Here is a 17,322-nt window from a genome sequence, read left to right on the forward strand (position 1 = left end):
TTAATTCTAGTGGCATTAGCCTGGCCAAGGCGCTACTGCTTCATGAATCTTTGGTTTTCCATCACATATCCAATAACTTTGCCCTAGTCAAGGATCATCTATCTGAAAACCAGGGCAGGTCCCTGCATTCCAGTCTCCAATCTTTCCACCTCATGGCATGGATGATCTCTGGTTGAATGCTCACGAGAGATTGTGCTCCCGAGATGTTCAAGCCAAAAACAAATTTTAACTTCTCTTTATCTGTAAAATGTGTAAGAATCTAAATAAAATAATTAAGTAAATAAGAACTGATTTCAGTCTCAAGTTTCTATAAGTTTTATTATAAACTGAAGTTAATAACTTTTTAAATTATGAGCTATATCTTGACAGCTTTTCTATTAACCCACATTGCCCACTTTAAATTAAATCTTTGCTTTGACTGGCATAAATGATAGTTTCTATAGTTATTTTAAAACATGTCTCTTCCCCCTATCTAAATTAATTTTCACCAATACAAAAATGCTTGCTTTATTTGTTTCAGGCATTTTCTTTAGAAAGTTACTATGCTAATTTAAACTGTCAGGCATTCTCAGACTGGAAATACTACTACTTTGCTGCTCCTCACACTGTTCAATCTAGACAGAACATCAGGGTTTGGTAATGGCCTGGCACTAGGTGAGGTATTTATATGGTCTCCATCACCATGGTGTCTGAGCACCTCACTGTCTTTAGTGCATTGTGGCACCCCTGTGAGGTAGGGGTGTCACATTATACAGATGAGGAACTGAGGTAGAGAGAGACTGAAGTCACTCAAGGTCCCAGAAGAGAAATTGAACCACAGTCTCCTGAATGCCAATATAACATCCTGTCCAGTGGACCATCCTCCCTCTTATCAAGGTCCTCTAACAGCTATGCTGAAAGTGTGGCTTTGTCCCCAACCCTAAATATTGTATTTTTCTAATGTTGGGGGAATTTTCTTTAAGTTGCACACTTCCTGGTTGTGGAAAAGGGTCTCTCTTACTCTACTGATAATGTAGGAGAGGGCTCCTATGTAGACAGGAAGTGGGGCATATGTTGGGGATGTTGCAGAAGTCATACTAAAACATATGAGACAGTGGGCAGGGGATCTTTCACTTTTCCCACCCCAGTAGTACCTCGTTTTGGGGTTTGGACCCCATATTGGATAGCATGGTGGTTTTAAGGGCATTCCTAACACAGTTCCCTGTCCTTCCTCTCTGTAATTTCTGTAATGAAGATGATGAAAGAGGGTTGCATATTGCTCACAATGAGTGTCTGATGGAAAGACTCATAGATGTATTGCATTTGGGATACTACAGGCAAGGGCTCTTTAGAAGTGTGAGAGACTTGAGTGATGCTTTGCGATTGCTTTTATTAAACAAAGAATAGGAAGAATAGAGTAGGGAGGACAGTTGCTGTTGACTATGCCAAAAAACTTTGCTCATGTTCCCACCCATTAGCACTGCTTCTTCCTCTCCATTTAGGAAACAGTCAAACCCTACAGACTTCCCTTCCACTCCTAAGGGCTTGGCTACACTTACGGTTTGCAGCGCTGGTCATCCAGCTGTGTAGAAGCAGCGCTGGTGTGTGGCCACACTCACAGCTACCAGCGCTGGTGTGTGGCCACATTTGCAGCATTTCCAGTGCTGTTGGGAGTGATGCATTATGGGCAGCTATCCCAGCATTCAAGTGGCCACAACGTGCTTTTCAAAAGAGGGGGGTGGAGTGGGGTCTAGTGTGACAGGGAGCGGGGGGAAAGAGAGAGGGGATTTTTGGAGCCAACACTGTGTGTTTAGCTTCCTGACTTGAAAAATCAGAACATTTTTCTGACCCCTTAGTCTTAACTCTTAATTGCAAACAGCCTGCACGACTCCCCGCTGCTGCCTGCCTCTCATTTGATTGTTTACAGCCAGGTACAGATGATCACAGCAAACAGGAGCTATGTTTGTTTTTTAGATAGCAGCAGCGGCAACGGAGGAGCTCCACAGAGCTGTTCACAACAGGGAGGAGGATCTCATTTGATTGTTCACAGATTGATCACAGCAAACAGGAGCTGATAAGCAGCTCCGGTAGAAACGGAGCTCCGGAGGTTCACAACAAAACAAAGACAGGCTGCATAACAAAACAAAGGGAGTAATTTTAGTTAAAAGCATTCTGGGATATCTCCTTATTCCCCGGAGGCCAATAAAAGCGCTGGTGTGTGTCCACACTTGATGAGCAGCGCTGGATCACCAGCGCTGCAATCGCTACACCCCAACCTGGCCAGGTGTACAGCCAGCGCTGCAGCCAGGGAGTTGCAGCGCTGGTTGTGCCCTGCAGGTGTGGACGGGGTGTAATTGCAGCGCTGGAAAGCCTCTACCAGCGCTGCAACTTGCAAGTGTAGCCAAGCCCTTAGGCATTCCAGGTGGCTTTCTTTCCTCCATGGGATCTAGGTTAGAACTTTATGGCCTTTCAGGAGACCCCCATGCTCTTCAGAATGGCTGAGAATTCTTCTTTTTTCCATTTGAACATCAATTTTAGAAAGGGGTCTGTCCAGCCCCAAAAGATACTGCTCTCCTCCCTTTTCCCATATGCATTCTGAATAACTCAGAGTCACACCTGCAGACCCCAGTATTGATTTACAACTCACCATGATCACAGGGGAGAAGCAGAGCCCAGCCACACTTCAATGACAAATTTGAGTCTTTCAGGAATGAGTGTCCTCAGTAATGTCAAATTTCCTGACTCAAATGAGTTGGTGTCTGACATTTATGCCAGCCAACCCCCAATTAATTTTTTTTATAAAACAAACATGAAGTTAGCATCCATTTATATTAATCTAAATTTAAATTATGCATTATACTTTCCATCTCATTAATTTTGTATTTAATTTTTGTTCACCCTGAACCGAAAATCACTATGTTAGTATTAAATAACGAGAGTGGGCACAAAACCAGTTGGGTGCGTGGTATGATGTTTTTTGGTATTAATAGGAAACTTTTTTCTGACAAAATGCAAATGAGATTGTTATGGAAAGAATGACCTTTTATGTAATTTAATTTGAAGTCGGTTATGTAAGAACCTTTTTGACGCAGCTTGGGGGATACTGGGCTAATATTGATTTAAACAATCAGAACATCAGAGAAATTAAAGAAAAATATCGCTTCTCTCATCTTTCTCCTGAAGCAGGAGTCTGCTCTTTACTTGTAATAGATGAGTGCAGACTAGTTTTAAATAACTCAAGCACAGAGCTTTCATCACTTTTGGTATGGCTTTTATTTTTATTTTAAAAATTAAAACATATCTATCTTGTATGTCCCTCTTCTCTGGTTTGTGGGCCAGCAGCCTTAACGATCAGTGCTATGGCTCCACATCTGAGGAAGCAGGAGCAAAATCTGTCAAGGGGCCAGAGAATGTGCTGTGCCAAGAGGAGATGGGAGAAAGGTGTCTTTATACCACTTTCATGCCTCTTGAATTTTGGGTCGCTCTGGGATGTGGCTCCTGGTGTAGGTTAGATCAGCCTCAGAGCTCTACAACAGGGACTGCATAGGAAGGCAAGGCAGGCCTATGTATGTTGTGCCTAAGCTGCTTCTGCCCCTGGAGAAATCATTTGGGCAGTTGTGGCCCCTCTATACCATGGAAATGGCATAAAGAAACTAGTGAGGGCTGGAATCTAGTGCAGGTAGTGAACTGGCATGGGACCTGAAGAACAGTGGATGCCATGGGAGAGGACCATACCTAACCTGGAGTAGGAGTTTTAAGGGAGGTGCAGAGCTGAAGTTTATTGTGTGCCATTTTTCATGAGATTTGCCTTATGACAGCCAGTTCACTGTGAGCAGCTGCACTGCCTTTATTTCATTAACTTTATGTGATGCACCAAAGTGGTTGTACTTTTGATTGGCAGAGGAAAATGAATCTCTTTGCTTATAGAGCTAGTTTATGTATTCTCTAAAGGGTATGGGAAATCTGACCTACCTGAATGCTGCTAAATGCTCTTTTCCTTCAACAGTTAACCCTCCTAAATATATCAACTACTTATTTTCACAGCAGTTAATGAAATTTTATAGCTCGCATTGTATAACACAACTTATTAATGATTCTGGGGATGCAGAAACATTCAGTGGGTTGAATAAAGATAAATTGGGAGCTGACTGCCTTTTTATGGTGGATGTAAAATATGAATGTAGTCCAGGATATTTTAGGGAGGTTGTAGCTTCTCTTTGAAATTCAGGAGCCACGGCTTCTCAAGTGGCTACTTTTCAAAGAGAAACTGTTTTTCTTCCTGTCCAGCCACCCCCATGAAGAGTACTTCAGAGGTGACTGCTGCTTTTCAGATCTCACTGTTGCATGACTAATGCTAAGGGCTGGATTGTGATACTGTTACTCACATTGAATATTATCTTACCATTTGAGTAATCCCATTTAAAATCAATGAGGGCTATATGTGGGGTAAGGTAGTATTCAGTTTAAAATAAGAGTCTCGCTACTTGGTCCCAGTTTAGCCTCCTAAGTGGAAGTTAAACTTTAAAAGCAGCTTAACTGTGCACAGGGCACACTAGCAGAAAAAGAGTGGGAGGGCCAGGGATACTGGAGTTTAGAACAGTAATAATGAAAATAATGCCAGAAAATTCTGATCAACATTATAATATAATTTAAATATGAGGGGTAATGGGCTTTTACTATCCTGTGCTTGAAATTAAGAGAGGTCACATGTGGACAGGTCATACTTTTATTTCTCACCATTGCTGATTTGCAAAAAGGAAAACAATATTAAAGAAGGTAGAAAAAGTTGACAAAAAGTTGAAGTGTGTCAGCAGGTTTTTTTAAGGAGATATGCTGTTTCCTCACCCCACCCCACCTATCTGGGTACTGTTACTATATTTTGCCTGTGATTTATTTCCCCCATTTCTCCCTGATTTCCATAATGATATGTTTGCAGTATTGTTGTAGCCATATTGGCCCCGGATTTTAGAGAGACAAGGTGGGTGAGCTCTGTGTGGCTTAAAGCTTGTCTCACCAACAGAATTTGGTCCAATAAAAGATATTGGACTTTACCATTACAGAGACAAGGGGAGTGTATGTTTACTGTATGGTCTAAATCTTGCAGCTGGATCCATGTGGACAGACCAGGGCTATCCAGTTTTAGTGTTGGTTCTCATGTTAGTGAGATGATCTAGTGATGACATGCGTGTTCTTGCCTTTGTGGTAGATGTAAACACTTATGTCAATGTCAAAAGGCCCAATCACAACTTGACTTTAGACAGAGAGTTCCAACAGTATCTTAATAAGGCCTTTCATTCTGTGGTCATACAAAACTGTACCATCTCATACTATTTGGCAAATAACATAGTACAAACTATTGTTTGTAGCAACTGTGGATTTTTTCTGTAATATATTTTTCAAATATATAGCTACATGAAAGATACGTTCTTGCAGTTTATAGTGACTTGATTAACTCCATAAATGTTGTTTTGTGAGCATATAATGAAAGACCCTTTTGTCATGAAGGGGGACTGTGCTATGTTAAGTAGAGTCTTCCTGAATTAAAGGGGAACCATAACTTTGACTGTCTTGATTTTTCAGTAGTTAACCTCTCAAGCCTTGACATTGTATTAAAGCAGTTTTTTCTTAGATAATATAAATAAACACTGACTATACAGTGCATCAAAAGTAGCCTTAAATGGAATTTCATAAGTCTATTTCCAAGACTATGCTTCAATAAGATGTGTATCTAATTAATTAATTTTATCATTTTGTTTAATGTTGTACTCAACTCATATGTTATTCCATATATAATCAGTGTATGCTAAATAGATTTAAATTATAGGATTATAAATGTATAATAATGGCAAGTATTCAGGAGTGATGAGTGTGTATTAAGTATATAGGTATGGCTAGAATGCAAGGCTTACAGGCTGAGACCTTTAAATTTTTAGCTTAGCCATAATAAGCCATAGGCTTAAGAACATTTGATGTGAGTGGGTGATCTAGGAACAACCCTGTGCCAGCAAGGCCACAAGTTTACTGTAAAAGATGTGTCAGTAGGTGATAGTACAGAGACCTAGATTGCAATAGGCTGCAGTGTATTGTCCAAGATCACGAGATACCTGATTGTCACATCATGGAATGTCCTGTCCTGACACAGGTTACATGTTGTGCATAGATGCTAAGGAGAATGTTTCTTATTTCCTCTTAATCTATGAAAAATGGAGCACTCCAATATTCATGGGGTGTGTACAGATAAGGAAAAGAGTGTTGAAATCCTCATGCAAATGCATAAGGTAGTAGGTGTGGTCAAAACAACAATGTAAAAGAGGTTCCCTGGTTGGGTAAAAGTGGGAAGACCCCAAGGGACGACCCAATAGGAAACCCCAGCAGGAACCATCCCTCTATTGACGATTCTCTGAGAGGTCCATCGGACCCTAGAATATCTTTGAGGATGTTAGTATGACTACAGTCTTAGTCATTGCATGGGGTTTTGTAGGATTTATAGGTGCATGGGAAATTGTAACTTTATTTATTGCTTTAATAAAACTTTTAGTACAGATAAGACTTTGTCTTTGTGGTTGCGTCTGTGGTCACTATCCTTAGTCTTCATGTGTTCCTGGAGCCTCCAAATTTGAGAAAAGCACCAGAGGTGATTTTTCACTCACTTGAGCTTGAAACTGTAGCAACAGGAGCTGAACCCATGGTACTTTAATACAGAATTACTCAATTCAATTTAAATGAAAAAGGCTACAGATGGCACCTTTTGTAGCAAAACACAGAAACCTGGTCTAAATGTAGGTCGACATGGTTACATTGTCAGGGATGTGAAAAATTCACACCTTGGAGCAACGTAGCTATGCCAGTGTAACTCACAGTGCTATGCCAGTAGAGTTTTCAGAGTGTAGATATATGACCTTAGACTTAAGAACCACTTTCAGTGGCAGGGGTGGCTCTATGTATTTTGCTGCCCCAAGCACGGCAGTCAGGTGGTTTTCGGCGGCAAGCCTGCGGGAGGTCCGCTGGTAACGCAGATTCGGCGGCGTGCCTGTGGGAGGTCTGCCGGTCCCGCACCTTTGGCGTACCCGCCGTCGAATTGTTGCCAAAGCCATGGGACCGGTGGACCTCCTGAAGGCAGCCTGACTGCCGCCCTCATGGCGACCAGCAGGCCGCCCCCCGCGGCTTGCTGCCACAGGCACATGGTTGGTGTGCTGGTGCCTGGAGCCACCCCTGCTCAGTGGGCACCCCAGTCATGCTTGGTTTTCTGTTGGTTTAAATTATACCACAACAAATGCAAACAGTGACAAATAAAGAAAGCAGATAAATATATTTTTTCTATGTTTTTATTGGTGAAGAGATGTATGTACCTCTTATTCTGTTGTTAAGCTGTTTCAAGATATTGACCCTTGTTCACTGTTTGGAGTTTGATTTTTATTGAAGATTGAGGAAGAAAATAGTTTTTGCAACATGGCAAGTGCAAAAGCAGTTATTGATTTCATCCCAGATGAAGGTCATACAATAAAACCTGCAAATTGGGATCTTTATAATTTTTCTTTGTTCTTATATACGAGTTGATGCTATTTGTACTCCTGGGAGCATGTTCTCCCACATATTGGCATACGTGAATTTGGTTACACATACTTGTCTTGGATTTTTAGGACAGAGGGGGAAAAGATCTATTTTTCAGCATATAAGGAACTCTGCTTTTTATTGGGTCAAGGCATGTAATCAGACTATTTTTCAGTACTATCTATTTAAAAAACAAAACAAAATCTCATGATTGATTACATTTTAACATTTGGTGTATAGAGAGCTGGAAGCTCACTTTGTTATGCGTAATAGTCAGGCCAGTTTATTCATGAAATTGTGGAATCATATATGTCCAATGGTGCCCACAGCCGCATGCATGGTGCCTCCCTTTGGCAGCAATGAGAAAAAGCAGTGCTGGCTTCCCCGCTGTCCACTTAGGTTTGGCCCTGCTGGCCCTCCATCATGATGGGGAGGCAGTGGGACCAAAATTGAGTGACTGCTGTGGTGACCTGGTGTGACATCCCTTTGTCCCCCCTGTACCAGATCACAACGCCATTCACTCAGTTTTGAACCCGCTGCCCTCTTGTCATGACAGAGAGCTGGCAGGGACAAATTTGATTGGACAGTGAGGTGGACAGTGCTGCCCCACCTCACCACTGCCATGGGGGTAGCTTCTGCACCAGGGTTTCCCACTGGGAGACTGCCTGGTTTGGCCGACTTCCAATAGCACATGTCCCCTCTCTGGGGTAGGGGTGACACTGCAACTGAGCGGGCTGGACTGGACTGAAGGATGGGCTGAGCATGGCACAGACTCAGCAGGTAAGGTGAAGGGCCAGTGGTTGCAGCAGGGATGGCTCCACAGGGATTGACAGTGCGTACCACCTCAAACATTTCCGGGGTGTCTCTGTATATGTCCCTAAAATACACACAAGTTCAGAGTTCCACGTTTTCATTTTGCCTTCACACGGTTTCCACTAAATGGCAAGAGAAAGCTCGAGGTTTTTCTCTTCAGAAGTTGTGTTTGTCCATGTGTTCATTGACGTGCATATAGTTTCCATTTTGAGGCAGAAGGAAGCAATAAACAGTGAGTGAAGGAAATTACAGTAAATATTTTAATAAATGCTAAATTTAAAAAATAGATGCAGACCTGTATGTTTTTGTCATTCCTTGTTATCTTTAAATTTTCATTCTTTGGTTTGTGACAGTCAGTGTAAGGGCATTTAGCATCAATCTAATTGGATACCATTGCTGCTCTGTGGATTCCAAGCAACACGTTCCACATTCTCTTTTTGCAAGAGGTGCCAACTCCAAAGATTGTCTCTGCTCCTCAAATTGGCTGAGGACATACTTATTTTGAAACCATGCTACTGCCCAAGTTATAATATATTTTTATATATATATTTGTTTTATTATTATTCTATATTATATTAAAGTAATTCCTGCTGCTGCAATTTTCAGATATATTTTATAGATTATCCCAAGAATCATACTAATCGTACTTTATGATAGTCATGGAAATTAGCATGCGCTAATAATGATCACAAGCAGAATGTAAATAAACATTGAGGACCCTTTGAATGGGTCTTTTAGTGATCTCTGGATGGTGTTTGCGACCCTACTGCACCTGCAAGTAGAGGCTCTGCTTGAGGCAGAGACAGAGAGCAGTGTAGAGCTTCTTCAGAGGGCCATCACTGTGGTGAGGTGCAACAAGGCCCCAGGACACCAAATGATCACCTGAGAGAACTTTACTCATGTGAGACATCTTCAGTGAAGGAATTGGGGCACCAAGTGAGGGCAGGTCTACACTAAGGGCGGGGGTCGAACTAGGGTACGCAAATTCAGCTACGTGAATAGCGTAGCTGAACTCGAAGTACCCTAGTTCGAACTACTTACCCGTCCAGACGCCGCGGGATCGAAGTCTGCGGCTCCAAGGTCGACTCCGCCACCGCCGTTTGCAGTGGTGGAGTACCGGAGTTGACCGGAGCGCGCGGGGAGTTGGAACTATTGCGTCTAGATTAGACGCGATAGTTCGAACTCTGAGAAGTCGAACTCACCGCGTCGACCCGGCAGGTAAGTGTAGACTAGCCCTAAGTAATGGTGCCTCATGTGAGGGTTTGCAAGACTGGGCCTTTATTATTGCGAACTTAAGATAACCATGAAGCATCTTTGTGTGTCCCACTGAATTGCTCTCTATGTAATAGCTAATCCAAATAAATTGAATGAATCCTTGTGTTGTTTTTTTTCCAACTAATCTGAGTTGGTGGCACTTTTCTGGGGCACAGATACATTTGACAAGAAAAGTGGTAATCGCTTTTGTGTTGTGAAAACAAGGTGTTCCTTCTTTACCCTGTAGCATGGCGTAGTTTGTTCCTTACCACTATATCTCTAAGACCCATCTTTTTCTGTGTCTGTCTGTCTTCCTTCCTTCCAACTACAGCTCTATTTCATTCCTTCATTTATGTCAAATGCTGCAATATCCTGCTCTCTGGCCTCCCAAACACACACATTGACCCTCCTCAGTCCATACAAAACACCTCTGCTAAAAAGTCTTTCTTGCCAGTTGTTTTTTTCACTGTGGGCTCTCTTTGAATCCCTCAGCCTCCATTACCTCATCAAATTTAACTTCTTATTGTTGCCTTCAAAGGCCTGCTGAATTCTGTCCTCCTTGATTATCCACCTATGCTTCGTTTTCAGTCATTTAGAACTCCTTCTGCTTTGCCTGTGATGCCAGCCTTATCCTCCCATGTGTCAGCTTCTCATGTAAACCCATCTGTGTCTTCTTCAATGCTATCTGCTGTGCCTGGAAAGTTCTTCCTGAGCTAATCTGTAAGGCCAATAACCTGTCCATATTTAAGTTTCACTTGGAGACTGAATTCTGCTATGTTTCCTATGAGAAATCTAGCTGATTTTTACTGTCTGAACAAATACCTGGCCAAAGATCACCTTAACCACTCTATTTTTATGTTGTACCCATTCTGCCTAACCTTCATTTGGCTGGCTCTCTTTTAAGTCAAGCTTAGTGGGTCAGGGAGGTCATACCACTTCTCTGTTTAGAAAACATCTAGTATAATTTGTGCTCTACCACAGACAAACAAATAGTAATACCCCCAGTCTGACAGACACTAGCTGTAATAGGGGTGACAAGTAGTTTCAGTTCCAGGTATTTCCAGTAGGATATATTGCTGTATCATCGCTTGCAGGGAGGGAGATCTGTAGCTTTTAGAAAGTAAAGTATTGAAAAGAATATTGCATATGTTGAGTAAGTTTTAATGTACAGATGGATTCTTTATCAGCATGAGCCACAATATGTCAACCAGTGACATTTTACTAATGAAAACAAGATGCTACAGCATCACTTAATTTTTTTTCTTTCAGTTGTCAGATTGTTTTTAACATAGACACCAGTGTTAACTGTAGGGCTGAGCTGTATGAAAACATACTATTTAAATCCTGGAACTGTGAATGTCTGCCATCCTAAGTGTTTCTTAATTTAGGGAAAAAATAGATTTCAGCTACAGGACTTAAATAGTGTTTTTACTGATTATTATTTTGTGGGGCTAGAAGCGCTAAATTGGCTCATGGTATATAACAATTTTAAAAAATTGTTTTTGAAAACTAGGACACAAATTGACAGATCTCGAGAAGAGGGAACTACTGGCAATAGCAACTTCTTTGTATATGGCTGAACAACTGAGATCACAGCAATTTCTAGGGTCTCCAAGGTAAGTTCATTTCTAGGAACTAAAATGTGCTCAATGCTTTTCTTAATGGCACCTTTCCATACTCAGGAGGAACACTGGTGCATGGTTCCTTAATATAGTCTGTTTTTTCTAAATCCAGATGAGCTTTAGCTTACATTCTGCCCCCCTTCCCACCCCCCAATAAGTCAAACATGGTTATTTTGTCTCCCATATTAACAAACAGGCACAAAAAACTGTTACGAGGCAGAATAGTAATTAATGCACATCAGGAGTTTCATTAATGCAAAATGCTACATTAGTAACTAACCACAAATTGAGCATCACAAATTTCCCATGTGCCTGTTTGAAGTGATCTCAGCATTTTGGGATCGTATTATTCAGTTGCATAATAAATCTTCAGAAAATATTGTGGATTCATGAGTAATTCAGTACCTTAATGAAGAGACATGATGGTTCAGGGTCCAATCCCGCAAACACTTTCTGGTGTGTAAATGTTTGCAGAATGAGGGCTTTACTTTGTAAGTGTACTCTTGAGTACAGCGATGCAATAGGAATTGTGTTTTCCCCCATTCTTTTGGGTAGCAGCAGTTGGTAGCCCACTTTTAGCATTATTAATTGGCCATGAATTTTGTAGGTGTGTTGTGGCATGGCAGCCCCATGTAGTGTCCCTTGCTGGCCAACCGTGGCACTGCCATCATCAGTTTCCTTCCCCAAGGTGGGTCGTCTCCACTCTCCACATAGCGATCTGTGCTGGAGATGTGGCTTATTTCTCTGGCTTATCCACTGTGAGAGGCTTTCTGGCTCTGGGATAGAGCACTCACGCCCATTTTCATCTGGCTCTGGTACAGTTTGGTGTCCAGATAGAACTCGGCCAGGATATTTCATTCATTTATCTGGTCAAATTTAAATTTTTTGGTGTGAGGGAAAACAGAAAGCTCTTTGGGGCAAGGGTAGCCTCTTTGTTTATGCAATGCCCAGCACACTGGGACCCTGACCTCTAGATGCCATTTTGGTGCAAATATTATAATCCCAACATTTTGGTGAACTCAGCTACACTGGAGTTTCTCCAGGAGGTTTACTGGAGTCCTGCAACCAAGCACTGTAGAAATGTGGGTACCAGCTATAGCAGTATTTTGTTGCTAGGCACATTGAATACTCCATTTGAGTGTTGGGTGCCCAGTTTATTCACAAGGACAAATTAGAGAAGCCTGTGACTAGTCATTCTAGTCACCATTACCTCTGAAAGGCAAGTTTGGAAATTAGTTTCCATATCCATACAAGAGACACACTGTCTTTGTCATGTGGAAAAGGTTATTTTTATAGCTCCAGAAACCTTTCTGGTCGAGGTAAGTTCCTCTTTCCACAGTTTCTGGGAAGTAGTTCTCTCATCATTTTGTTCTAATCTTTGGAAGGTTGTGGCATAAATGGGCATTCCTGGAGCTCTAAAGATATAGCTCAAGAATATGGAGTACATATGCTGATTGTACCCTGTTCATCTCATTCTGTCCAAAATGCCAAAGCCTTAGGGCCTCGAGGGTGCTGCACCAGTTGGCATGCTAGGCATCTGGGAAGCTGTTCACAGCAGTCACCAGAGACACTAAGGGAAATGTGTGAGCCTCATCTGAGGAATATTTGCAAAAGTAATGAGAAATTTCTTACTTGATAATTTCCTTTAGTAGCTTCTCACCAAATTCAACCCACTCTGGAAGTCTGGTAAAGTACCAGAATTTAAGATGAAAATTTTCTGTAAAGGGAGACTGAGACTACATCTACACAGGCCGCAGAAGTGAGCTCCCTGCCTGGCAAACAGACTTTGGCTAGTGGGGTCATGCTAGTGCTCTAAAAATAGCCATGTAGAGAGCCCTTTGAAGTGTGGCCTGGGTTGGCGCTTGAGCTGCAACTTCAAAGGGCTGCCTACACCACTATTTTTAGAGCACTGCATAAACTCCGCTAGCCCAAGTCTGTTAACCAGGCTGAGAGGCTCACTTCCACGGGATGTGTAGACATAATGATAGTGTCTTAAGTTTAATTTAATACTTTATTTCAAGTTGTCTTAATGCTAGTAATAGGTTGCTGGAGCGTTTATGCAGCTATAGAAATCTTTTCTGCTGGCTTGAGCTGAAGGGCGGAGCTTAGTCCTGGAGCCTCCAGCAACAGCATTGGACTTGCCTCCAAATTCTACAGGTGGGGGACATTAGGTAGCTCATGAGTAATGAATGAGGATCTGAGTTGTTAGATGGGATGGGATCTGAGTTGTTAGATGGGATGAGATCTGAGTTACTACAGAGAATTCTTTCCTGGGTGCTGGCTGATGAGTCTTGCCCACATGCTCAGGGTTTAACTGATCGCCATATTTGGGGTCAGGAAGGAATTTTCCTCCAGGGCAGATTGGCAGAGGCCCTGGAGGTTTTTCGCCTTCCTCTGCAGCATGGGGCACGGGTCACTTGCTGGAGGATTATCTGCAGCTTGAGGTCTTCAAACCACAATTTGAGGACTTCAGTAACTCAGATATAGGTTAGGGGTTTGTTATAGAAGTGGATGGGGGAGATTGTATAGCCTGCATTGTGCAGGAGGTCAGACTAGATGATCATAATCGTCCCTTCTGACCTTAAAGTCTATGAGTCTGTGAGGGGAGAAGCTGTTCATAGAAAATTGTCAGGTGAGAAATTTCGCAATTTTCTTTTTCCCATGCAGGCAAGGGAAAAAGAAAAGTTCAAGGGTTACAAAATCTTTAACATTTTATTCCTAAAGAAAATATGTTCTGTGAATGTTAGTTTTAAACCACGGTTTAAAAGAAAAAACAAGTTCAAACAATTTCTACCCGAAAGTCAAATTTGTAAACCAAATGTTACGGGAGCAAGCTAGCCTGGTATTCTGTCAATGGTCTTGTGTAGTGGCAAGCCAACAAGAGCACACCCAGAGTTCCTTAGAGTTTTGCTGCACCAAACTCCCCCTTTCATATCTCCTCAGCATGAGGAAACAAGTCCTAGAGACCTACTTGAGCCTTGTCAGCTAATGTTGAATGTTATTGCGTGTGGACCCCATGTACCACTGACTTGATGCATTAGTTTAAGAAGGCAGAGTTTATAACCACAGCTTGAAAGGTGGAGATGTATTGTCATTATGAGGTAAGGATTAGCTTCTTTGCTGTCGGTGAGGTGGTATTGTGGATTTTCTGGACTTTCAGCTTAGTGTCCGACAGTTGATCCTGTCTGACTATGCCCAGTGAACAGAGTCCGAATGAATTTCTTGTAGCTTCCCCCTTCAGTTTTCACAAAATAGTGGTTCGGAGGCCAGTATTTACTTATTGGTGAACAGCTTCACAGTCAATGTCCACATACATTTTGAGGCTTATTAACTTTGTAACAATAAAGTAGAACCTCAAAGATATAAACGCCAGGGTTATGAACTGACTGGTCAACCAGACAGGAAGTGAAACCGGAAGTAATCAATCAGGCAGAAGCAGAGAGGGGGAAAAAAAGCAAATACTATGCTGTGCCTGTATTGCATCTTAAAGGTAGGAACATTGGGGGCTGCCTGTCCCCCCCAACCTTCATGTGCGGAGCGGCCATTTACAGCAAGATGCCAGGACTACCAGCCCAAGGCAGCCAGAGCCAGCCAGCAGAGCAGGCGCAGTGCAGGGGTCTGCACCGCTTTCACCCCCCCTCCCCGGGGCCAGGAGGGGGCGCACCGTTTTTACACACACCCCTGCCAGGAGCGGTACAAGCTTGCAAATTCATGATGAGGCTGTGTAGGGAGCTCAGCTGCTGCTGAAGCCTGGTCTGGAGTGTCAGCTGCTGGATCTGGACCCCAAACTGTGCTTTGTTCAGAGTTATAAACATTTCAGAGTTATGGACAACCTCCATTCCCAAGGTGTCCGTAACTCTGAGATTCTACTGTAGTAGCACTGCCTGCTGAGACCAAGTAAGAACAAAATGAAGTAAAAGGGTTTGCTGATACTTACTCACAGAAGAAATAGAAATAAAATTACCAATTATTTTTGAAAGATGAAGCCTTTTAAAGGAAAAATCTGTGCAGATAAATATATATTGTATATTCTTCATAGTGCTTGTGCATTTTTCCTTTTTTTTTTTTTTACAGATTAAGCAAATCTCTGGTTTCACCCTTAGCAAACTAAAGGTTTAAGCCCTTAGCTTGACTTTTTTATGTACTTTTAGCCCCACTCTTTCTTCCCAGTACCCACTGTAATATGCATTAGAATTTCATTCTAACAGCTTTATTACTTTTCGTTCAAGTCTATTGTAAAATATACCTGTATCATTTTAACTCGTTTGTTATTTTGATTAAAAAATAATGGAAAGGAAATATGCAAGACTTGGTCATACTGCTTAAAAAAACAACTAAAAATAACCTCAGTGTCTGGTATGCCCCTCTCAGCAAATGTAACTGGGGAGGGCTACCTTGTGCTATTTAGGCACAGCCCTTCTTTAGGAGATGTGTAGTGTTATGCCATCCTGGGGGAGAGTTAAGGGACACTGTAGCACACAAACTACTGCATCCCTTTTAAGTGGTGTACCATAATCTGCCCTCGTCTTGTCCAGTCAGTTCTATCTCCTCAGGAGGTACTTTGTGTCCCAGGGGAATAATAAGGGAGTAGCATTGTGGGCAAACAAAGCACATCTTGCTCTGTATAGGAGAACTGTTGCAAACTGTTAGATGTGTGTAAATAACGAAGAAGAGCAGAATAAGGACCTTCGTTATTGGCAGCAGACCAAAAATGTTATCTGTTTGGTGGTCTTCAACAAGGCATGTAGTTCATTATGGGTGAAATGCATGTCTGAAGTCTGTATTTGTTTTTAGATCCAGGCTGGGTGATGGAAACAGAACAGCTAAACTGCACGTTTTAAAATTAACATATCACTTTCTCATAAAATTTTGGAAAACTATTCCAGATCACTGTGATCCTCTTTGGAATTCCAGTTCTGTTGACTGTTTATTTTTGTACATACTGAAAGGAAGTTTTGAGGAATGGATGTGTGAGGAATAAAATTTAAAAGTGGTATTTTTTACATGTATTGTATCCTGTAAACCAGGTACAGCTGCTAATCAGAAGTCATTTTCTGCTGGACCTGAGTTGCATACTGCATACTCCTCCCCTTCCATGCTCCCACCCCCCGAGAGCTGTATATGTCGTTTACACAACTGACTCAACTCCAAGGATTCCCCATGTTTTTCTATAGTTTATCCAATCCAACCTCATGGTGGTTACAATACAGTTATCTGCATTCTAGTAAGTGATGGCTGGATGGAACTCCTTTCAGAAGACATCACTGCTGCTGGAGGGGAATCATGAGGTGATTCCACTACACAGCCAAAAGTATTTGTTCTCAGCCCCTGCCAGCTTGATGAGTGGAAAAACTAGATTCTGCAGTTGAACCCAAATCCCTTGCATGATTGTGTGAAACACTAATTACAGGGAGCTGGCTAAATTCCACTGTGCTGGCAAGTTGAGTTATATTTTCATTAGGATAAAACACACAGCTTGTTGCAGCGATTCTCAAATAGTCGGGGTTCTTTGTTAGAACAATCTGTGTGACGTACGAATAATACAGTTTGACAAACTATACACTATAGTAAATGTCTTAGCTGTATCAAAATGACCAGCTCCCATGAATGGGATTGTAACATGTTCGGAGCGTACGCAGGTGAGGTTTCTACTGTTTGCATGAGTGTCTAAGCACATCCCCGCCACCAGTCCTTTTGGATAAATTTACCAACAATTAATTAGAATGACTGCTGGATATATGTAAAAAGTGATAGAAGTGCAGATAGTTTTCTTTATATAGTATAACACTTCCTAAATTGTCCTTGTTTTTAAACCAAACTGGTTATTCTTTCAACGGTTTTCTTGGGAAACTGGAACAGATTTTTTCCAAGCTAATTAGCTAATGAAATGCTTTGTACCAGGAGGGTCAGTTACTAGTGTGATTATTTAACTGTGATATTCAGATAATAGGAGCACATATTTCCTACAGGAAGCAGCTGTGAATGATTGATGATTGTTTCATTGTTCAGCTTTCGCTTATTTTACATAGAACTGTCCCTGTTTATTCAGTAGGCCAGTTTATTGTGAAACTGGTGCCACCCACAGCTGCTGAACAGATTTACA

The 17,322-nt window shown here is 41.9% G+C and overlaps 1 protein-coding gene across 7 annotated transcripts in view; it reads left to right on the forward strand.

Moving 5' to 3' along the window:
* PCCA (propionyl-CoA carboxylase subunit alpha) overlaps window positions 1-17,322 on the forward strand; it is a 414,132-nt gene that overhangs the window by 249,000 nt on the left and 147,810 nt on the right. For all 7 annotated transcript variants that reach the window (XM_039502573.1, XM_039502579.1, XM_039502605.1 and 4 more), the window contains one exon: window positions 11,111-11,213. In XM_039502573.1, coding sequence (XP_039358507.1) covers window positions 11,111-11,213 — 103 coding nt within the window. The remainder of the gene's footprint in view (window positions 1-11,110; window positions 11,214-17,322) is intronic.

This window comes from Mauremys reevesii, linkage group 1, assembly GCF_016161935.1.
Source record: "Mauremys reevesii isolate NIE-2019 linkage group 1, ASM1616193v1, whole genome shotgun sequence".
Lineage (NCBI taxonomy): Eukaryota > Metazoa > Chordata > Testudines > Geoemydidae > Mauremys > Mauremys reevesii.